This window comes from Plectropomus leopardus, chromosome 2 (assembly GCF_008729295.1).
Source record: "Plectropomus leopardus isolate mb chromosome 2, YSFRI_Pleo_2.0, whole genome shotgun sequence".
NCBI classification, from domain to species: domain Eukaryota; kingdom Metazoa; phylum Chordata; class Actinopteri; order Perciformes; family Serranidae; genus Plectropomus; species Plectropomus leopardus.
In genome coordinates this window covers 10,058,288-10,082,988 of record NC_056464.1, presented here as the reverse complement: position 1 = coordinate 10,082,988, position 24,701 = coordinate 10,058,288, and the positions used below count along the sequence as shown (strand labels likewise).

At 41.1% G+C, this 24,701-nt stretch overlaps 1 protein-coding gene and 1 long non-coding RNA gene across 2 annotated transcripts; one reads left to right on the top strand and one right to left on the bottom strand.

The window, feature by feature from the left end:
* The first annotated feature begins 1,072 nt into the window (after nt 1–1,072).
* On the top strand, nt 1,073–24,672 carry LOC121953310 (arf-GAP with GTPase, ANK repeat and PH domain-containing protein 1-like). Its single transcript, XM_042500322.1, has 20 exons — nt 1,073–1,426; nt 1,973–3,201; nt 13,204–13,262; nt 13,360–13,447; nt 13,678–13,763; nt 13,862–14,003; nt 14,086–14,220; nt 14,717–14,838; nt 15,052–15,213; nt 15,568–15,651; nt 15,915–16,019; nt 16,122–16,281; nt 18,071–18,199; nt 18,712–18,849; nt 19,038–19,097; nt 19,485–19,636; nt 20,603–20,693; nt 22,727–22,949; nt 23,144–23,447; nt 24,338–24,672. Exons 2-20 carry the CDS (start codon nt 2,058–2,060, stop codon nt 24,632–24,634), a joined length of 3,681 nt encoding a protein of 1,226 aa, XP_042356256.1. The 5' UTR covers nt 1,073–1,426; nt 1,973–2,057; the 3' UTR covers nt 24,635–24,672.
* Nucleotides 5,890–9,008, bottom strand: LOC121953315. Its single transcript, XR_006106503.1, has 3 exons — nt 8,750–9,008; nt 8,463–8,501; nt 5,890–6,111 (listed from the first exon to the last, which is right to left on the bottom strand). It is a non-coding gene; the product is annotated as an uncharacterized LOC121953315 (long non-coding RNA).
* Nucleotides 24,673–24,701: the final 29 nt, after the last annotated feature.

The window sequence follows — 24,701 nt, the reverse complement described above, 5'->3', positions numbered from 1 at the left end:
TCTTCGAGGTTGGCCACATTTTGTGTCACCTAGCAGACCTCAGCCGGCAAATGGTCAGGGAGTTCCAGGCACTCGCTGCACGGGGGGGAAGCCAAACACAGTTCATCTGCACACACTGGGATGACACGGAGCAGGGGAGAAATCAGCAAAGTTCGCCTTTATAAAGCTCACCACACAGCCACAGAAAATACTAAGTAGTACTTCCCATGGTCCAAAGTTCAGCTTTAACTAAAACTGCAAAATCCCCAACATCCCTGCCCCACCTGATTGTGTAGTGAAAAAGAAATATTTTTAAGAGCTATTTTGTGCATTTTTCTTTCCCCTAAAACAGAAAGAAAAAACATTTTCTTTTTGTCTTTTTTCTTAATCCTTTACTGTCCTACCTCATCACCTGCAGACAAATTAGTATCTCCATGTAATTCAATTACACGCTACTTAAATCAGTTCTGCTTCCTAATCATTTTTATTCTCCTTAATGTCTTTTTTCTATTTTATTCCCTATTGCAATCATGTTTAGACATCCAGATTCATCCTGTGCATCCTCGCTTTCTCTCTTAGAGGGGACAGACAGTGAGGCAGGGAGAGAGAGCAGGAGCTGCCCATAAATTGCTTTGGAAGAGGAGAGGGGAGAGACGGAGCTGGAGACAGAGCAGATGCACTGGCAGAGCAGAGTTGAGGCTTTTTTTCTCTCTCCCTCCTGTCTCTCTCTTTTGTTGTGTCGATACAGATAAAAATCTGACGCGCGCTGGCAAGGACCACCACCACCAGCACCTCGCTGCAAGCCTCTCATCCCCTGCCTGTTTGCCTGAGCTGGATCCAGTGTGGAGCTGCTTGTGCGGCAGGCTAACAGCGGGCTAGCAGGGGGCTGCAAGGCTCTGTGGCAGCGAGAAGAAGAGGAGAAAAAAAGGAGGAGGGGCTGTGGTGAGCTGGTGGGCTTCCTCTGCCTCACAGACACATTTTATTGACTTGCTAATTGGATGAGGCACTCGGAGGAGAGGATGCGGTGACCGAGAGGAGCTGCTCTCCAGAGGAGGGATACGGGCAAAAGGAAGAACTGCTTGGGTCGCTTAAACCTGGTTACTTCATCTCTTTAAAAAAAAAAAAAAGAAAAAAAAATCTGAAGACATAACAACAGATGTTTTTTTCAGCATCTCCCAGTGACCCTCCACACCGTGCATACATAATTTTATGTATGACATTGTCGAATGGAGGCTCTAGCTGCCAGACGCTTCGTGACAAGTGAATGATTCCCATTTTGATGTTTTTGCACACTGTTCTCTTTCACCTGTTTTCTTGGACTCATCAGCTGAGAGATCTTTTTTTGGCAGCCTTGTTTGATGTGTGATATGAATCTGATGGCAAGATAAATTCATCAAATCAAACATACCAGGGACTGTGTGATGGATATTCTTCAGGAAAAATGAAGGTACGATATAAGCAAACGCCAAGACACACACTGTAGTAAGGTGGCATTATTCAGCCGGTATTCATTTTCAGTCCCTAGTCAAGAAATGGATCAAGCGAATGCATTGGCTGTTGCATAATTCCAGGCTGAAATCAGAGGCTGGGACACAGTGAAAAGAAATGTCTCCTTATAGCTGTCCGTGTGTCTACTTGTCAGATTTGCTCAGAATAAATGAGTTTAAGAGGGAAAGCAAAGCAAAGAGAGGGAAGGATTATGAATGAATCAGTGGTAGAGACCGGTACTATCACTGTGCATTGAGGAGGATTAATGGAGGCATTAAAAAACAGTCTAGACTTGTTTCACCACTGGGTCAGCCTTTTAAATATATTCTGCAAATTTGCAATTCGAAGCATTGCTCTTTTTCCCCCCTCTGACTATTCATGTCTTCATTAAAAAAAAGCAAACTTGGATTCCTGTCAAGTGCACAGGCTGGATATCAAACATAATCAGCCGCGCAAGGTTTGATCAGGTGTCTGTGTTTGATCTTTTCTTTCTCCTCTGCTCCAGTCTCGTTCCGGTTGCCATGACTGAGGCGGGCAGGTCTGGCTAGGTCAAGAGAGCAGGTGCCACTGTGTTGAAGTCTGCTGTCCCAATGAGCAAGGCAGGCAACCCACAGAGACGCACCACCTACCTCATTTCCCTCACTCTGGTGAAGGTTGAGGCTGTGCCAGAGGATGTAGCAGAGAACCAGAGGGAGGCTCTTCCAGAGGGGGAAGGGAGCCCGAAGAAGGAGGAGGAGGAGGTAAGCAATGTCCCTGAAAAGGAGGAAGAACCTGTGTGTGAACAAGTGGAGGAAAAAGAAAACACACAGGTGGGAGAAGAAGTGGAACAGGTGCAGTATGGCAAGTATGGCAGCCCCGTTGAGAACTGGGGGAAACCTGAGAGGAGGGAAACTCACGGACACCAAAAAGACCTTGTACCAGTTGGTAAAAGCAAAGACACTTCTTTCGTCCATCCACCTGCTCGGCAAATGGTCAAAGTGTACGGAGGAACTACCTCTGAGGGAACTGTGCGCAGAGAGGGGCCTCGCTCAGATGCCATGCGCCCCAAGACAGAGCTCTACAGAGAGCCCCCCATGCTGTTCCTTAAAGGTGAAAATGGAGCAGACCTGAGCAGTCGATCACGTTGCAGCCTCCCTTTTTCCATCCCCCCGCCACCGCCACAGGTCAGCCAGCGTCCTGAAGTCCTGATGAGGTCACATGCAGGAGGCAACACTGCATGGAGGGAACTCAGAGAAGCCAATGCAAGCCTGTATCACTCTGCTAGGACTTTGGATCGAAGGGATAACCGGTTCGGGGACCAGTCCCCGTTAATGGCAGCTACAACTCTGGGGCCTTACAGGGCGTCCTGGGCCGACAGCGACGGCAGGGGCACGCTCATCCGCCCCGGAGTGCCTATGAGCGGAGGATTTTCAGGCGTAATGACAAGAGATAGCCCTCAGGGGGAGAGATATAAGACCGTCTCTATTTCCTTGCCTGCACCTCCTGCCACCGACACATCCAGGCCTCAAAGAAAAGGTACAAGTCGTACTCTGGACAACAGCGACCTACATTCTCCCTCGGAGGACCTGAAGAAGGGAAAGGAGGGCCAGGGAGGAACAATCCAGCGGGCTCCTCCCCGCGACCGAAAGATGCTCAAGTTCATTAGTGGCATTTTCACCAAAAGTGCGACAGCCAGCGTCAGCACGGCACCTCCTCTCTATCCAGCTGTGGAGAGGGGCTCCAGTGAGGAAGAAGGTAAGGCCACATCAAGCATCTACTGCACTGACAGGCTCTCCATCGAACATTTCTGTCATACATTTTTTCTTTTTGATTATGAACCGCACATTCCTACAAAATAAAGAGGAGAATGATATCAAAGAGGGTGGTATATCACATTAACGGTCCGTGTATATTTTGGTCTTTGAATTTTCCTTCAGAAACCGAAATGAAAAATCAAAAAAACAAATAGTTATTTGATTTTCATTTCAAAATCCAAAAATGGAAAACATTTTCAGTTTTCAGGGTCATAAATGGAATTTACTGAATAGAAATGCTACTGAATTTTAATTTTCTCCTATCTAAAAATAAATAAAATACCAAGAAAACAAAGATGAAAAACTGGGGGTTTTTTTCCTGAAACTGGAAGTTGTCCTGGGTAAAAACTCTTCATTTCTCATGCTAAGTATACTAATTTGATTTTGGCGCCCATGCATTGAACAGTTTTTTTTTTGTTTGTCTGGGTTTTTTTTAATTAAATTTAATTTGTTTCCTTACCCAGGACAGCTCCTGGTTTCAGGAAATGAAAAAAACGACTTTGCTTTTGTTTTATTTTTTTTTTGGAGCAAAAAAAAGGGAAGAGTAGTGAAACTAATAGCTTGGTTTTCATTTATAATTTTTGAATTTTGAAATGGAAATCAAATTTAAAGACCAGAACGTAAATGGACCATGAACCAACAGAAAAACACTCGTACAACATTATAGAAGAGATAGGAAGCTTCTTTGTGAGAATTTGGTGTCTGTGATCTGGTCACTTTCCCCACTGGTGCTCACTTGGGCTGAGATGAAGCGACTACGATTATACTTAAGTGATTACACAGGATTACATATTTATTGTCATTCACATTGCCCCCTCTGGAGCTGTGTGAACCTAAACCTAAAAATATGCTCCCACTTAAGTCTTGCTAATGCTCTAATGCTCTTCTAATTCATTAAACATTTTATTCAGTTGCTATAAACTGCACATGGTTACGATATTCAATTACCAGGTGAGCATAAATTTATCATGCTTGTTGTCAAGCAGAGTGGTTTTGAATTGGCTTTAGCACTTAAACAAATTAAATGTCTTCTGTGGTTATTTTCAGTTAGAATGAGCTGCTGTAGTTTCCATAGATGAAGTGTTGATTGAGCTGTTCAATGGTGAACAGCTAGGGAGAGGCAAGTACACCATTATCGGTATCTGCTTAACCAACTAAATTATCTGTATGCATACTCGGAAGGGGCGGGGTTTAAACTGAACGTTTGTGTGGCCTAATCTGAAGTTGTTATTTAAACCTTTAATTGATATAGGTTAAACAGAGGATGCCATAATTGCTATTTACTAGATGAATTTTACAGAACAGCCTCAGAATTGAGCTTGCAGCCACCCAAGCTACCCAAATGAAGATACTGACACATTTTACTCTTATGATACACATAAAAATTACATTATCTGGACCGATACTCATTTAATTCGAATATTCGCCTCAACCCCATCAGTGTTCGTGAAACGATGGGTTAGAAGTAGCAGTTTTGAAGTCCAACTGATGTGACTGAAAGCCTGTCTGAGACATCAGTTCTTGGTGACCTTTTATGTTCTGCTCTTTCATTACGGCCCTGAGCTCTCAATGTATCTGAAACTAATTCTCAGGGTAACAAAATAAGTTTGAAATGCAACACAGGCCCATGGAAAAACAATATGGGGATCATCCAAGTTTCAAACTTTCACAACATCTGATGTATCAGTGTGGCAAGCATTAAGGGGTAAGTTGTTAAAATAACATTTATGAGACATTTATCTTGCCAATAGTCAGATTTTACTCCATCATAGCACAAAGGGGTAAACCAGAACTCAGATTCATCATTAATCAAGAGTTGTTTACGCGATAACTATTTTGACAATTGGTTAATCCCTTAAAGTTATTTTTAAGCAAAAATTTCAAACATTCTCTGTAGCTGTCTTCTCCGACATTAAGCTTTGCTGCTTTTCCTTGTGTAGTGTGACAGTTGTCAGTATTTTGGGTGTTTTGGAATGATGGGGCTGAGCTACTTGTAAATTTAACATCAGATTTCAGGAAATTTTCAAAGGCCTTTGTCGCTTTTTTCTGACATTTCGAAGACCAAATAATCAATTGCTTGAATCAAAGGAGTTACTGACACTGTGAGTAATCATTACAGGTCCATAATGATCACTGAATCATCTAAATGTCAAGATAACGAGCTTCCTTTACAAACGCTGGATCTATTTCTAAAAATCTGCTCTCTCTTCTCTAAGGGGTCTGTAAATAACAATTTTTACAAGACAAAAATATGACAAACAAACAACTAAACTGAAACCAAACAGTATTTTAGCTTCATTAATCTTGCAGACAAAGTTTAAAAAATAGAACAGATTGTTCTTTGTCAGCTCCACTGTACATTTTAGTAGTGAAGAGGGTGAAAATGTTGCAAGTCAAATTGCTCTTTGTACTTCCACTAATGTACTCAATGTTCTCTGTTTCGAGGAGTTCCCCAAACCCTGACACTCCGACAAACAGAAATTAGTTCAGTCTTGTCAAAAACTACGAAAACACTTCATGAACTATTCAGCCGTCTCCATTTGAAATAAAGGAAATGATGCTACTTCATCAATCTTTCATCTTTATTGATATATTCTAAAGAAAATCATCTTTGACACAGAGTGTGGTATTGGAGTAAGCTCTGAATAATTTGTCAGGAGTAAGTGGGACATGAATAATTAAGGTTGGGGATACACAGAGCTGTGTTCATCGGAGGAGTGAGGAGAGCGGGAACCTGCCACTTCCTGCTCTGTGCGCGGAGTTAATCAGCCTTCAAATGGAGCCTATTCATTCGTCGATGTCGTGTTTAAGTGTTTGTGAGCGGCATCGCCAACATTGTGTCATGTTGAACCTGTAATTTCAACATGTTATGTTAGTACTCTGATCATAGACGAACGCGATTGATTGGATTTAATTGAGACAATATTGGTGTTCAACGTCATGACACACACTTGCATATTTCCAGCATCATATGTGCACAGGTGGACATGGTGTCTCTGTGCCTCTCTCACACGTCGCTGTATCCATGAGAGACCATTTATTGTATAGAGACCCGGGCTGGAGGCTTCTGGAAAATGGAGTTGCCATGGCAACAGCAAGCCGTGAGAGATGCTGTTTGGTCTGTGGCGTGACGCTGTTGATGGAGGAGGGGAGGGGTGTGGGCGTGGGGGTTGCCCAAAGATGGGGATGAGGGAGAATCGCTGGGGTTTAAAGTTAGAATCTGTGTCTCCGGAGAGCTGGCCAACGACGTGACTCCGCCCGAGCTCAACGTGACCCAGACTGTATGTGTGTGTGTGTGTGTCTGTTCAAACGGTATCTGTGTCTCTGGCGTCGATGGTTTCTGCATTTATTTACATCTGTTAGCAGCTTCACAGTCTGCTCCAGACAGTGTGTACAGTATGTGTGTTTGGGTGCATGTGTCCACACAGGAAGTCATTTGTCTCTCATTGTTCGCCTCATATCTGCAAATGTGTGATGTGTCCCTCATGAGTGTGTGTGTATGTCTCTCTGTGTGTGTTTTATTGAATGTCCATTCACAGAAATTAGAGCCAAGGCACTCAAACCAGTTTAGAGAAACCTCCCTACAGAGAAAGCAAGTCTTTAAATGAAAATAAAGGGACAGTTTACCCAGAAATCAAAAATACATGTTTTTAATTTAACCTGTGGTGCTATTTATCAGTCTAGATTATTTTGGTGTGAGTTGCCAAGTGCTAACGATATCAGCCGTACTCACACATTTTATACTTTTATACTGTCAGTTTTATAATGTCAGTTTCTGTATATTTTGGATGGTATATAGTATAAGACATGTTTATATTTGCATGACTTATTATAATATTTCCATTAAAATGCAGGCTCAGTTATGTATCACAGCTATGCCAGTTTAATGCGCATGAAAAAAAGGATAGGATGATGTCGTGCTAGAAGACGACGAGAAGTCTGCGTAGGCAAGACAAGGCAAGGCAAGGCCAAGTGCGTAGGTGTGAATCGGAAAAAGTTTTAACCAGGGATTATTTTTCCGTTTTATGTAAGGAATAGGACGGTAGTGGATCAGACATGTGTAATGGCTGGACTTTGTCTGTTATATTTTCTTTACTTTTCTGATTTCCAAAATAAACAGTGTTAAAGTTTTTCCTGCCTCACGTGAGTGTTTGGATTTACAAATTGGAGCTGGCACACGAGTCAAAACCAAAACACCTTGCATTCTATGGCATGTTGATAGTAACTCCGGCCACTATAGTCCAGTATAATAAAACTAGATGGCACTTGGCTTGTGGTGCTCAAAGCACCAAAAAATACATTTGAAAAATTCAACAGCAATGTCTCTCTCCAGAAATCATAACTCAGTTAGTCAAGATAATCCACAGACCCTGTTATGAGCTGTTTGATGGAACTATTTTCTTTCTACCGAACTACATTGCCAACTGTGTTAAAAGTCAGAAGGAAGCATGCATTTACTGCTAGCTCAACTAGCACCAGTGAGATAGCTAATTTAACGTTTACATCTCACGCTGTCATAAGCATGGACCTCTCATACATGAGTAGATGCACGGTTCCATCTGCGTGATGGATGGCCTAAGTTAGTAAAAACGGGTCAAGTGTAAACTACATGATGAGCCCTTGGGTCCCTTAGTTGTGAAGCGCACACACACACACACACACACATACACATATGTACACACTTAGATTGGCACACATAATTAGGCATATACTGTGTGTGTGTGTGTGTGTGTGTGTGTGTGTGTGTGTGTTTGTGTGTGCAGCACCAGCAATGTGTTGGATTTTACAATGTGTGACCTCTGCTAATGTATTTGCAGAGTAAATAGGAGAAAGAGAAAGTGATCAGAAGTATGGATAGTTCAGTTAAAGTGAAAGTTAACAAACAGCTGAGAGCAGAGCTGTCCATTTCACTGTCTGCTGAAATGACTGTGGACCTTTTTAGTACAACAACCTCATGACAACTGCACTCCTCGACATAAAGGCAAGCGATAATAGTTTGAGACAAGAAGGCTGCAATATTTAACAAACAACACCAGGACCCGACAACTGGCCAGCTACAGCCACAGTTTACCCACATTAGTACAAACACACAATGAAACAGGTGCTCAGCAGTGACCTGACTCCGAAATAAAAACCATTGAAAAAGGGGCACGGCGGCCCAACACATACCCCAAATCCCCCTGAAAAAGCACTTGTACTCACCTATTTGAATGGTTTTCTCTGACTGGTTAGACCTGCAACCTGCAAAATATTTAAATATGACGGTTATCTAATGCTAGAAACAGCTAGCATCAGGGCTATGAGTTAGCTTTCCATAATTATTCATAAACTGGCTATCCACCCGGTAGAGACATGTATTTATTAGCAGCCTAAAACTTAGTCTACATAATACATGTATGCCTTGTCTTAAACATTACATCTAAAACTACAGCTAAAGGTTAGGATTATTTTGACCATTGTTATCCAGCTTGCTGCTAACGTTAGCTTACCTGCTACATGTCTGTTGACACACGCTGAGAGCAGCGGTGAGGGGCTTGGCCGGCGACTGTTTGAGAAAAAAAATCTCTTGTTCTTCTCTCTGCCGTTTTTTCTTGCAAGTGCTTTGTATTTGATATTACAACAAGTCATTGCGACCGAGAACCCTGTTTGGTCCACAAGTCACTGCAGAGATGTTAGTATTAGCATGACAGTACAATTCCACATCACTAAGATATTTTCTCTATCCTTGTTATTTCTTCCTCTATGAATAATTTGTGCCTGTACTATGTTCCACAAGCGAAAATAAGAAATGGCTTTCGATAATTTATATAATTGAGACAACACTCAACTCACTCATGGTGTAATCCATAAACTAACACAAAGATGAAAATAACCAGCATAAACCCAAATTTTCTGAACAGAGGCGTTAGGAATAGTAACAGAAAGGGATATTTATGTGTGTGACCACAGCTGCTGTGTGTGACAACAGCAAACTTAACTGCAAACTAAAATCTTCTCAGCCCAGATCTAGGCATGATGGGAAATATAGGCTAGTTATTGGGACCGCGGTGAAAGGCTAAACGCCATCAAGACGCAGGATGAAGCAGAACATTTTGTTAGATAACAACATGTTGTGAATCATGGAAATGAGGATACCTCTATCTTTATTCATTCATCTTGACTTCTGGACTTTACCTTGCTCTTAAATTATTGGAAATGTTTGTAAACCTCTGGCATCCCCCCATCAGCTGTGCCGTGACAGAGCTACTAGCTTAAAAATGCAGGTAACGTTTGCGAATGTTAGTTAAATCTGTATATGGAAGACGATTTTTTTTGTCAAAAGATACTTTAGTCGTAACAAGACAGAGCAAGCTAAGCATTTCTGTGTTTATATCTGGTGCATTTGTGTAGTTTTGGATACCCCACGATCTCTTGAAAGTATATGCACAAGTATCTGTTGCTAGGTCGTTACTAAGGTTCGACCTACTTGCTGAAGTGGTTAACTTTCCAGCAATTAGTCAGACTCGGTGTTTTTCTATGGAAATGGAGATAACAGTCACTGAGAGCTTTTTTATTTTGAGAGCTAATTGCCCCAAATCATGAATTTATTTTGATTATACATTTATATTTTGTTGGTAATAGTTGTTTAATCACAATATTACACTCAAAGCAAAGCACACCCTCTCATGCAGTATTGCTCAAATGTTTATCTTTATAAAATGGAATTGCAATGTAAAAAATGACATATAGTAGTTTTATTGCATGTCATTTTGCTACAACAATACAAAAGTATGACCATGGGTCCTCTCTCGCATCTGGTGGGGCCCACTCGCGCTATGATCCCTCATACAGTATGGGCCCCAGTGCACTCACATTGCCTGTCTATACTGTCTATACTTACACCTCTGGGTGGTACTATTGGCGGGTGCAGTTTGGTGGAACGAAAAAAATCTGTGGATTGTCTTGAAATGACTTATTTAGTTTTTCAAATGTATATTTTTGGCACTTTGAGCCCCACAAGCCAAGTGCCATTTAAATTAAACTGGAGAGAAGGCCGATATGGCTGATATCTCCAACACTCTACAACTCACACCAAAACTATCTAAATGAATTAACATAATTTCATAGAACATAACAGCCATATAAAAAAGATTTTTTTGCTAATTCCACCTTGTTTCAAGAAATTGACACTTGTGGAGGTGCCATCATAATTTACTGGCTGAGTCTCTCATTTATTTAATGCAAAACTTTATGGCTGAATATTAGAGACTTGTGATTCATATTTTGGAGCAGAGATATATCTGTGACCTCAGCGTAAAATTAGAGCAATAAAACTAAGAATATGAATAAATTTAAACAGTTGCTGTAGTGCCATAACTCCCACACTATGACTCCAGTAAAAACTGAACAAATGTTATTAACTCTGCTGTCTATACCATCTCGTTTGGCCTTTTTACAAAGCCTTATTTTAGCATATCAGCACCAAATCTGATAACTTACTAAACCCACTGCTACGCAATAAATCTGCACAGCTGCTGGATCATTATGATCACAGTTAAGAGATGAGGTAGATATATTTGGCAATAATCTCACAAACAATTTGTCATCGTGACACTTGCAACGTAATGCAGTTTTCATTCAGTCCTTATCAGTAAAAACAAAGCCAGAAAAGCAACACAAACACAGCTTTATTTGATCTTCAACAAATGATAACAGATCAGCTTAATAATGCAAAAGTTTAAAAACGATTGAAATCATTTTTTTTTTCATTTGTCCTTAATTTACACAGAAAGGTCTCATTAAGATACAAAAAAACTATATCAAAACACAGCAAAATGTGCAGGGAACAGGGACTAGAAAGAATCATGACAAATAAATAAAGTGAATTTGACTTTTCACAAGTTAATTGAAGTCTGACACGCAACACCTTTCGCCAATGATAGCTTTTGTCTTCATAGGGTTGTCCTATATTTTAGTTAATATACAGTATGTTTAAATTCAGTCAAATTGTGCAATTCAAAGACTATAAAGAACCGACATAAAAATTAGATTTTTTTATAGTATCTCTGAAAATGCTGACGTCTTCTGCAAACTAAAAATGATGCTCATAACAAGGTAAGTCACTTGACAGCAGTTATCTTCTATCATTTCTAAAATAAAATTGTTCATAAAGTAACCAAAATCACACTATTGATTGTTCAGTACACCATAAAAACATCCATCTTAACAAGTCATTTGGACCCAGACACAGCCTTTGAGACTTCTTTTTCTTACAAGAAAAAAAATCAACAATAATTTCATTTTTCAGTGCAGTTTCCTCTTTTTATGGAACATTTTAGAGATTCTGGTCAATATAACGTCACAGTACTGAATGAGGTAGATTGCTGCACAAGTGTAACAACTGTCTGACTCGATAACAGACAATAATAATAAACTCTCAAGTCAAAACTCTTGTATTAACACATCATTTCTATTTAAGCTTATATGACTTTTCTCCAATGCAAATCTGCTTCTTTCAAACATTTTTTTGAATCAGTTTTCACCTTCATGTTACCGCAGAGTACCCAGTGGCATATTCTGTCTTGTTTCATTTGACACTCACTTCTATAAAATTCATGAAATGTGGGGAAACTGCACTGGGAACAAGATGAATCATCCCACCACAGCTAGCTGAATTCCTTTTTAAGATTAATACTTTTTCAAGGCTGAATAAGAGAATAAATGACTTGTTGGGAGGGGTTCTTATAGGGCAACCATTATATATATAAAAAAATAGTGGTGTTTAGCAACATTTGAGTAAACTTAAGATATCTCGCATGCTCACTGACTCAGACTCTGATTAAAAATGTTGGTTGCTCACTGTGACTGTGTGGGAGCTGCAGCCTCTCTGCACCCAGCGGGGAGGCTCGGACACCGTGACTCTGCTCGTTGCGCTCTGTGGTGTCCACGGGCAGGCAGACCAAACCTGGCCACCATTCAGCAGCAAATCCTTTAAAGGAACACTCAACATTTTTAGAAAATAGGCTTATTTTTGTAACATACCCATAGTACGACAAGGGGTCCAGGACCAACTTCATTTTTGTTAGCCTAGCTTAGCAGAAAGACTGAAAGCAGATGGCATGGTTAGCCTGGTAAGCTTATACCAGTGACCAGAGGTAGCCTCTGCTCCTCATTGTGAAGTTTCCTACTCGACACATTTTCCTTATTATATATATATTATATTATACAAAACCTTGGTGACTCATGGATGTGTTGCTGGCTAGTTTAGATGCTGATAGTATACAACATAAAAATGTAAAAAAAGAGCATTTTAGAGTTGTTAAAATGTGTATTTTTAGCTCTCAATCAAGGCTAACTACCTTATTTCCTCTTTGTGCCATTACAGACACACTACTTCAAGCAATCTGGCAGTTGAAAAATATTTGTCTAAATTCATGTATGTGTTTCCAGAAGGAAATAGATGCAGGGTTTAGCCTATCTTAGCAGAATGCACTGCTCATCATTGTCACTTTTGGCAACGCGATGCACTTCAGCTGCGTTTTTAGAGCGGTTGCGGCTGGCCTGATGCATCTCGGTGTGATCGCCCCCTTAGCGTTGTAAGGTTATTAAAAGGATAGCCTGTGCCCCACATTATGAAGTTGCCTACTTGACACATTTCCCTCTGAACCAAACCCAGGTGACCCATGAATGTGTTTGTGGCTAGTTTAGATGCTAATAACATACAAACTGTTAAAAGGAGCATAGAAGTACAGCTTTCAGCAACTCCAATGTTGTATCATCATAGGTGTAGTTTTTGGGCTCAGGGGGCATTATAATGCAGGAAATTGAGTGTTTATTAATGCTCAAACTTTTTTGAGGAGGACCCCCAACCCTCTGTATCATATGTGACTCCCCCAAATGTTGAAATCACACCTACACCCTTGTTTTTTAATGATATATCCCCCCTCTTTTTTGTTTTTTTCAGCTGCGTGCACCAGCAGTCAAGAATGGACCATGAGTCAAACTGTACAAGAGCTTCACCTGGTAAGCATCAGGGTATTGATTTTCCAAACTGGTGAGTAGGAGTCAATACTACGTTTAATATTTTCTGTTTTTCTATCTGTTTGTTTGTGCTCTGCAGGGTGTTTTGGGAGGTCTGTGCAGTGGGAAGTCTGCTCTGGTCCACAGACACTTGACAGGAAGTTATCTGCAGCTGGAGAACGCTGAAGGTTAGTTTCACAGGTTCTTATCTAAATCCCGTGTGTGTGTTGTTCTATGATGATGTAGGTGCACAACTGATAATGGAGCTTAATAACATTAATGCTTGCTACCTTCTATTTAGATGATCCAGGGCCATGCTATTAATGTTATTATGTGCTTTTCCTGCTATAACGAGTCAAACTACAAACTGTGAAAAAAAAAAATATAATCACTGTTAATTCCTATTGTGTATTTGCAGGGCGCCAGTACATTAAGGACGTCCTAGTTGATGGACAGAGCCACCTGTTAATAATCAGAGAAGAAACCGAACTCCCGGGTGCTCAGGTGGGTTTGAACTTGGTTAACATGGACAACTAATTAAATCTTAATATCAGCCTCCTTCGATTCTTAATGCCCTTCTTCTTCTTTTCCCATCTCTTCAGTTTGCAAGTTGGGTAGATGCAGTGATCCTGGTTTTCAGTTTGGAAAATGAAGCCAGCTTCCAGGAAGTTTACAGAATCTACCACCAGCTCGCTCTCCACCGGCCTGTTTCTGAGATACCCTTCATAGTAGTCGGCACACAGGGTAAGACACTCACATGCAGCATGTGCTTGGATTCAAGTGTGTGCAGCACTGAACTTATATTTGTGATTAATGCTTTTTACAGATAAGATCAGCAGCACCAACCCCAGAGTAATAGATGACGCCAGGGCCAGACAGCTCTGCTCAGACGTGCGGCGCTGCACGTACTACGAAACCTGTGCAACATACGGCCTCAATGTGAACAGAGTCTTCACTGATGGTATGTGTGCAAACCAGGCCATTAACCACTTAAAACGTGGAGTGAAATCACTTTCCTAGCGCTGCTTTCAGATGCCTTTCACGAGTATTTAAACCATGAACCCTGAGCAAATTGATGCAGTTTCTTTCAAAAACATGGGAAACGGGCAATAAGCAACTTGGTCATAAATATTTCATAAGTTGCAATAACACCTTTTTAAAAGAGTTAGGGAAAAATGTCTAAGAAAGAAAAGACAAAATGTAGAATATATATATATTACACATTTGACCGTATGTTACAAACTTTTTTTTCTTTTTTTAATTTTCAGGTCATTTTGTTGTATTGTTAATTTCTTGCTAAGTTTTGGGTCCAAGAAATCAAGATAATTGCTCAGGTATTAAAGGGCTAAGGGTTCTGCTGCAGAAGATGAAGAAATATGAAGGTTGCGTGTTTGTTTTAGGGCTAATCTTTCAAGGGGGGTTTTATTTTTTTTTTGTTTTTTTTTTTTGTTCCACAGCTGCTCAGAAGATCATGACCGCCAAGAAGCAAGCTGCTCTACTGGCTTCCTGTAAATCTCTCCCCAACTCTCCCAGTCACTCTGGTGGCTCCACCCCAGTGTCAGGTGTCTTTCCAGGACAGGTAAAGCTGTTGCGCACCATCTGTTCCACACTGTGCGAAAAAAACTTGTGTCATTTTCATGTCCCTTTTCTTACCAAGTATACTACATATTTTAGTTGTGCTCTCAGGCTATTTTTAAAGGCTGTCAGCTTGTAACAAACTCAATTATCTTCATTTTCTGCTCAATTATCACTTCATCGCTCCCACCCGGCTGCGGCTCTCACCTCTCTTCAGGCCAGTAACGGTGGTCAGAGCAGTGATTACTCCTCATCACTTCCCTCCACTCCTGTGATCAGTCATAAAGAAATTGGCAAGACATTAAGAGGGGAGAAGCAGGAAAGTGCCACGCCGGGGTCAGTCCGCAGTGCCACGCGGAGACGCACCCCCAGATTTGCGGTATTTAATAAACTGTGCTTGAGCACCCTTTTATTTTTATGTGCTATCCCTTTTCAGTTTTTTTCTTTTTTCATTTTAAGTCATGATACAGATTTGGCTGTACTGTGCAGCTTTAATAAGGCTGAATGGAACTGATGTTCAACTAATTTCTATCGATATCACTCATATTAATAAGCCAGCTTTTGCAGTCAGCAGAAAGTCACATTTCCAAATACTTTTTATGGCTTTGTAATGAAATGCACAGCAATTCATAAGGAAAACTCACATGATTCATGAGTTCTAAGTTATATTCTTTAACCAATTACCCAATTCTTGCCTCTATTGCTTTTATTGCTTCTCTTGTACTCTGTTTAGGGTCGGAGAGGCAGTGACTCAAACAGAAGGAGTGCGGACTGTAAAGGAGATCTGGGCAGTGGACGCTGCATTCCTATCAAACAGGTACAGATTTGCAGAAACAAATGTGATGTATCTAATGACCCTCTGCAGAGGACAACACAGCAGCAGTCATTACAGATCAAATGTGTGAAGGCAGCTTCATCATGCGGAGCGATGAAGTGTTGTGATCTCCCATATTGGCCTGATGAATAGGATAGTGGGTGTTTTTGGCAGCCGGCAGTCATCATGCTGCCGAAATGTGCGAGATGAACACACGAGACATTTGCAATAAATTTTCACTCTTCGGTTTTTGTCACCTCCATCAGGGCATCTTGCTGAAGCGCAGTGGGAACTCGCTCAACAAAGAGTGGAAGAAGAAGTATGTCACGCTGTCCAACGACGGCATACTGTCCTATCACTCCAGTGTCAATGTGAGTCAGCGTGATGACGGGGCTCGAAATCATAATGCTGCTACTGCAAGCCCCAGTGACAGCTAGAGGATGATGTGTAATGGCTGATGTTTGGCTTGGCAGGACTACATGCTGAATGCCCCCGGGAAGGAGATGGACCTTCTGCGAGTGACAGTGAAGGTGCCAGGAAAGCGGCCACCTCGTGCTGTACCTGCCTGCGGCCTCCCAGTCGGCCTCAACGGACGCGTCAAAGATGTGCCGGGACCTGAGGGTGTCAGCCCAGGTCAAAGAATAAACATATATTTATTTATATATTCTTTAGAGGCTTTAAAAAACGATAGAAAGCTTAACTTATTCATTCAACTAAATGTGTGCATAAAAAAACTATAAAAAACTAGAAAAGTGCAGATCTCCTCCAAGTAGCCACCCAGGCTGATTGTGGACACTCATGAAAATTCTTGTAATTTCAGCAGACACACCACAGCATATTTCAGAAGCATCCTAGGAGCTAATAGAAACACATGCCTCATCTATTATTGACAGAGTCACGGCTCATTGCACAGAGCAGATCGAGTTTTCCTGCTAACATGCCCTGTATGTGAAATATAGACACAATATAAATATGAGGATTTATGTATTTTTAATAAAGAAAACACAGCCAGAAATCTTCGATCCATGTAATTCAGAAATTAATTCATTAATTAACTTTGTCTGCAGGCTACAGCATAACAAAGTATGAAATAGCAACAATAAAACACAATTAAAACAGACACAAAAAAACAGAAATCATTTAACTACATAGCCTTCTTACTTACTTACAGTAGAGGAATGAAAATTAAGGAAAATGAAATCAACAAAATCTGCAAGTCTACAAAATCAGGCAAGTAAACATGCTGAAACATTCCCGGTGTGATATAACACTGTAAACAGAACAAAACCGGCTCACAGCTGGGCCGGCTGGAAATATCCCTCCTGGCTCGCTTAGTAGAGACAGTGGCAAAGAACAAAAACAGGGACTGATTCATCTGGTAGTTTGCCTGACTTCATTGATCATAACACATCAGGTATGGAATTTGTCTAAAAATGCTCCACTTCAAAACGAGACCAAACTTTTCTATGGATGTTGTTTTTGAGCCACAGCGAAGTCCATAATGCGGCTGGCAACACAGTAAGGCCTGATGTATTTGGTCGAGCCAAAAACCAAAAACATTGCAGCCCCCACTGGCCGATGTATAAGTATTCAGCAGTTAATGACAATATGAAACAGTCAATCAAACAGTTTTTTTCAACAACTGTGTTTAACTGCAACCACGAAAGATCCTTGAGCATACATGTTTTTAGCTAAGTCGATTTCAGAAAAATTTTTAGCCTCTACAGACTCCTCTGAGAGGAGTGAGTGGTTAATGATGACATAAAAAAGTCAATAAAACAAGTTTTTAACATTTGTAAATCACCTCAGCCATGAGAAGTCATTGGCCATACAGTCATACTTGGGCACACAAAACACATATTAGGCCTATTGGTCCAGTAGTTTGCGAAATTAGCTGTGGTCTCATGCACACACACGACCATACATATACAATGTAAGTATTGTTTCCTAAGAGAAATTATAACAATAGACTTTCCTTGTACAAATGGCGAGACCCTGGCATGGCTCTTTGTCCTGGTCCTTTTCTTTTTTTGAGCTGAGGTGCATGTTCTAAATAATTAAAATAAAACAATTATAAAAAGAGGTGGTGTTGGGGGTTCTGAAATACAATAAATCCACTGTTCCTTGGTTGGTAAGACTTTGTGAATAGGGGTCAGGTTTCTGTACAAGAGAGGGAAAAAAATTGCAAGGGAATGCAAAATCTTTGTAAAAGGACAAAAGAGCATCATAAGGGATTTTGCAAAACTTGCAAAAAGTGTGTGAAAGACTTCAGGACTTCCTCGGTCATGTATCTTTTATTTTCTCTGCAGTTCACACAGAATCAGTAATGTATTTTTTTTTAATAACAGTAGCTCTGCTTTTACATTTGATGTTTGTCTAAATGACTCCATTATAAAGTGCATGCTTGCTATCATCTCTTTAGTCCCTGTAAGCGCCAGCAGCCTCCTGCAGGTGGAGGAAATGGAAGGGCTGGGTGGTGCACTGTTCCTGCGGGGCAACAGAGGCGTGCAGCGGTGTCCCTCGACACTATCTAACCACGCTCAAAGTGTCGGTGAGTAAAGGAACTTTATCAGTGCATATATTAAGCTTAAATTCATGTTTTGTACCAGATGTATATTTAATTTTTTAGTGTTTTTGTTTGATCCAAGCGGCAACCTCCGAGGCTGGGAAATGAGGCCAAAGTACCAAAAACTGCAGTTCATGGAATGGCCACTTGAGACCCCCAATGAAAAAAAATGGGTCGCTCTCAATAGCTAATTTCAACATTCATAAAAACAGTATGGGAGATGACTTGTTTTTATATCTCCCCTGTTTACATTTTACCAAGGCCCAAATTATGCATGTTTAAGAGCGCGGCCTCTTGAGTAACAGGCTGACTGCAAGGTCTCACCACAGTCTTAAGTCATATCCACCTTGCGCGCCCAAATAAAGTTGCTTCTGGAGCCACAAAAATAGATGGCAACAGTAGAAATACTGAAATCGAGGCTTCAAAATGGCAGTCTAAAAAGGTCATGGTAGCTATGTCTGTTATTTATACAGTCTACTGTTTGATCTCTTTGCCAGACTCTGCAGTTGAGGGCGTGTCCAGCTCCTCCTCCACCAAAGACGTAGGCTCCTCCTCCCCAGTGACAGACAGGAAGAAGCATCGCAGAAAGAAGAGCATGAACCAGAAAGGAGATGCAGCCGTTGGCCAAGCTGATGGTAAAAGCTAAGGAATCCATACGTTTTTTCATATTAAGCATTTAGCAAGTCCACAACGATAAAAGCAACAATCATACTCTACTAAGCTTTACATTAGATTTGCCCAATTGTTTCAACATTTCTAATTTCCTCTCTTTTTTTTTTTTTGTTGTTTGCTTTTCTGTGACTTTTTCTATCTTCTCATACAGCCAAGCGCAAAATGTGGAAACTTAAAAGCTTTGGTAGCTTAAGAAACGTAAGCAAGACAGGTAATGTTGATCCGTCAGGTTTCATCTTTAAAACTCTGACTGACCCTCAGCGCACGAGAGTCTCTCTGCTGTTCCTGTGCTTTCCTGTCACATTTGGGGGGGGGGGGGTTATATCCTATCAAGCGTTTGCTGTAGAACGACTACATTAAGTATATATACTGTATGTCTACATTTTCGCTAACATAAAAAGATTAGCTTTTGCCGAATAGTGGTCAGACATGGATTCTCAACTGCATGGATGCATGCAAGCTGAAACAGTCTTTTTGGTTCATAATGGTAAATTATTAATGATGCATCTACATTTGCGTGACTGCTTTAACTTTCCAAACGAGCAAAAACAATCCCTGATGAAAAATCTCTTGTTTCTATCATGTTTTTCTGTGTCAGATGAGGACAACTTTGACTTTCTCATCGTGTCAAGCACCGGCCAGACGTGGCACTTTGAAGCCCAGAGTGTGGAGGAGAGGGACTCTTGGGTCCAAGCCATCGAGAGCCAGATCCTGGCCAGCCTGCAGCTGTGCGAGAGCAGCAAAAACAAGGCGAGCATGAACAACGTCATAATAAAATATACAAATGATCAAATATTATGAATACTTTCACGTTTCGCGCGGATGCAATGCCATTTTTGGTGCAGCACAAGATGCACCTTTATTGCAATGATGTGTTCCTGCTTGCAATGAGGAGTGCAGTCAGACACACTGAGGTTGTATTTATGCAGATCAGGTGCTGTAGCGCAATACTGGTACCCATATTGGCATGAAATAGTGTCTGTATTTCCATCTGCTCAGAGCAGCTCTTGCTGCGAGTCTACAGAACAGTTCTTTAGGCTTTTGTTGGCAGAGTCGCACACAGAATATAAGGGATAAGCTGTTCCACACATTTCTTATACTACATGAAATGTAAATTCAAATTTGAAAAGAAACTTTATCTACCCTTGAGAGTACGTTTGGAGGGCCGTCTAATCATTTAGTGTGCTGTGTATTTGCACCCTGGGACTGCTGGATAAGACCAGTTATCTCTCGGGAGAAGCTGGCCCAGGAAACTGCAACTGCTTTTAAAAGGGATGAGGGCAGCTAATTTGATCGGCCATTACCAAAAAACCCACCCCATCTCCAGAAGTGTATGTGGCAAACTAACAGTAACTGTCCACTAATGGACTGCGCTGGTTTCTCTTCTTGAGTGGGGCGTACGTCCTGGTGTGGAATTAGTTCAATTATCTCCAAAGATGATAATTGCCGCTAATATAATGATCCTGAATAATTACTCTAATCCCATGATGCATTTCCTTCTAAGTGTTATAAGAATTGCATGTCCTCAGAGACACAAACCAATAATTTAACAGCTTTAACTGCTAATAATAATGATTAAAGTCATCCACCACTGCTTTCTCACTTGGAGATTTGGAAATTATAATCATTGTTATTCGTAATGAGAGCAGTTATCAGAGCTCATATCGCAGCTGGTGTTACTCTCATGTTAAACCGTATACTGTGTGTTTTCCACAGGCTCGCAAGAACAGCCAGAGTGAGGCAGTGGTTCTGCAGGCAATCCGCAACGCAAAGGGCAACAACTTCTGTGTTGACTGTGATGCTCCAAGTCAGTGTTATTTTTCATTATAACTTTCTGACTTATTCACTTAAATAATGACAGATATTACCTAAGTGCTTTACTGAATCTTAACCATGTTCTCATCCCATAAGTTTTTTACATTGGAAGGAAAAATATTAGCAAATAAAAAAAAAAATGTTTGGAACCTGGAATGACATCAGTTTTCTTGTGCTGCATTCAGATGCATCTAACGTGCATTTAAACCTAAGCAAGTTGGTTTGATTTCTTTTGAAAACATGGCTAGAAAGGCAATGAACAGCTTGGCAAGAGATGCCCTGCAAACTGCAAGACATTAGAAAAAGAAAAACCTAAAAGACTTGCAAGGAGATAATAAAAATAATAATAAAATAGGGAAAATGTCCAGAATACTTTATTTATGATGACGATGATGATAATGATGATGATGATGATTATTATTATTAGTAGTAGTAGTAGTAGTAGTAGTAGTATAAGTATTATATCTATTTTTTTATATCAATTCAATTTGCTCAGGTTTTAAGGGGTTAACTAATTAGAAAGGGACATTAAAACATTTTGACATATGGGCTATAAAATTAACTAATATGTAATAAATGTGGTGCTTCCAAGTGGCATTATTATTTAGCCCTTCCAGGATGTTATGATCAAATGCAACAATTAATGCGAATTTCGCCAATCCCCTTGAATTCTGCATGATGTTGCAATTTTGTCCAATCACTGCAACTTTATTGCAAATTTCACTATTTGAAACAGACAAACTGAAATTGTGTTGCAGAGCTGCATGCAGGGCGTTAATGTGCTCAGACCCTTGGCCCTCTGTCTCTGTGTTTATCATGAGATTATTGCTGCAGGAGTGTGAGCTCCACGCCTTGGAGAAAGGCACACACACATTGACTGGGCAAACTGTTAGTGTCACATGGCTAACATTACCCAACACTTATTAAAACTAGCCAACGGTTATTTCCGGGTATAACGACAGAGTTGAGCCATTTTGGTGTCGGTGTGAACATATAGTCCCAACAGTGTCACACTAGTGTTGGATGTAAGCGGCTGCTGCTGTGTTAGTTTGTACTAACTGGACAGAGAAAGCAGAGGGAGAGCCTCTCAGAGAGACAGTGTTTCAGCACAGCATCAAACGTCAGCAACAGCTGATTGTTTGATGCTGTGCTGAAACACTGTCTCTCTGCACCATCACAGACTGATTCTAATTCTGTTCGAAACACCAAATGCTTATAATAATAGGCTCTGAATCTGAGAAAGCATTGCAACTATTTTTGCATTTTTCACTTGCCCCTGCAATTTTGCACAAAAGGTGTAAAAACAATGTAACATGCATTGTCATTTTTGCATCACAGTCAACGGCACTCAGAAAGCTGCTATAAGAGATCAGGCACTTCTGGCTGCAACACAAGCCAAAAGCCTGCAAAATCCTGGAGGGACTGGTTATTGTTGGTGCAACAGCGCTATCCTTTCTTTATATGTTGCGCAATCGTTGACACACTTGCTTTGTGCCTTCATTTTCCCGGGAGATCATACCTGATGGTAGACAGAATCGCACTGTAAAAGTGAGACGTATAGGGAGCCAGACTAAACACCAGTGGTGTATTTCTTCTAAATCCATCACATTGTGCAGTCAACATTTACTTCATTATGGTAAGTTAAAGGAAAAAACTTATATTTCGACTTTAATGTAAGCAAAGTGCTAGTAATATACCCCATAATTAAAATCAGTGTCTTTGATATTTCTAAATCAAACAAAGATAGATCAAATGTGTAATAGTCTCCTAAAGTTGGAACGTTTCAAAGGGTCGGAGTTTCAGGGGAATACTGTGTTTGGCACATTGGCCACACATTAAACAGGCCTGTTTTAAAACCCGTCCAAACAGGATTTCACACAACTTCAGTCACTGTTGCTGCATGACTTGGCCTATGTATTTAAATGTCACACGACAAATTTAAATGGCAGAAATCTGTCATCCATATGCGCATAGTTCAGTTTCTAATAAAGTGGCAGCCTAATTTGCTGTGTGTATCCCGTCTAGATCCAACCTGGGCCAGTCTGAACCTGGGCGCACTCATATGCATCGAGTGTTCAGGGATCCACAGAAACCTGGGGACCCACCTGTCGCGTGTTCGCTCATTGGACCTTGATGATCTGCCAAGGGAGCTCACGCTGGTGCTCAGCGCCATTGGCAACCACATGGTCAACAGTATATGGGAGGCACGCACGCTGGGCCGCCGTAAACCAGCACCTGATGCTACACGGTAAAGATCATAATGTTATGAGATGTAACATTATTGATGTGCTGCCGTACAGATTTTTACAGTATGTAGGTGGGAGTTGCATACATGGAAATGATGTGTGCTTACAAGTTTCAGCAAAGAGAAATTGTTGTCAAGAAACTAAATGTATTTCACTGAATATTCATCATTTCTGTTTGCTCTCTTTGTTTGTTCAGTGAGGAACGGGAGTCGTGGATCAGGGCCAAGTATGAGCAGAAACTGTTTGTGGCGCCGTTGCCCCCTCCCACTCCTGGCGAGGGCCCAGACATCACACTGTCTGGCCGTCTTCTGTTGGCAGTGATGGAGCACAACCTCCCCAAGCTGCTGCTCCTTTTGGCCCACTGCACTAAGGAGGACATTAATGCCCCTCTCAGCCTGGCGCTCTCCTGCAGGTCACTCCTGGCGCTGCGACTGCCCGGCTCTGCCCTGCACGCTGCCTGTCAGCAGGCTGATGTGGTGATGACGCAGCTTCTTGTTTGGGTATGTTTCCCTCCCACTTTGTTATAGCAATCGATAAAACCTGTGTGTGGCTGGTCTGATTCATATCACCACAGAGGTGCAATGCATAGGAGCAGAGATAATGTTACAGTGAAGGTTCACTATGGACATGGTGTGAAATGATTTTAAATTTAGTGTAAAATATCATGTTGCGTTATGCAAAACTGGCAAGATAATAAATGTTACCCTTCAAGAACCTCTAAGTAATTCCCTCAGCAAAAAAACAAAAGGCTTTAAAACCGATGACTCAGCAGACCACTCAAGGTGATCTATAAGTGTGAAAGGCACTAAAGCTCACTGAGACACACACTGTTGGGATTATTTAAGACGGCCCTGTCAGTTTGAAGTAGCAATTTATTCCACTTGCTAAAACCTCCTTAAAGGAATACTACACCCTCTTAATGACCATTTTGTGTATCAATTACTTACCCCCGTTACACTGAATTTAGAAAGAAGCTTAATTTTTATCGCATGCCTCCACAGCGAATGGAGAATTAAAAAATGAACTAAATTCATTTTCAATTTGCAGTAATTGGGGACCATTTAATATCAGCAAAACTATAACAAAACAACTAAATGAGACCTGGATTATACTGCATGAGTTTTATGAGAGCTTGTAAACAGATGTTTTGATTTAGTTTTGCCATTGTTACAAATGGACCCCTATGACTTTAATTCATCAAGAATTTTTTTCTGTTTTTGGATTCTTTGTTCACCATGGAGGCATGCAAGAAAAACTTATTTTTTTTCCCACAAATTCAGTGTAGGTGAGGTGAGTAATTGATATACAAATAGTCATTTTTGTGAGTGAAGTATTCCTTTAAATATAGAATATTGCACATATTGATTTTTTTCCTCTTAATTCTCTTCAGTACGGCTGTGATGTTCGGCACCGGGATGCTCAGGGGCAGACTGCTCTGGTTCTGGCTCGCAGTGCTGGCAGCCAGGAGTGTGTCGACATCTTACTCCAGCACGGGTGCCCGAATGAACCGGCCTCTTCTTCCTCCTCCTTCTCTGTTGCCACGACAGTCGGTTTTGCAGCAGCCACCACACCCAGCTTCCCTGTTGCCATGACGCCGAGCCTGACGGTTGCCACGACACTCAAGATCTCGCACAAGAGTGGCGGCACCAGCTTGAGCTACAGCACCTCGAGAAGAGCAGTGTCATAATCGAAATGTGGTGTGGTAAAGTGTGTGTGTGTGTGTGTGTGTGTGTGTCTGTGTGTGAGAGAGATAG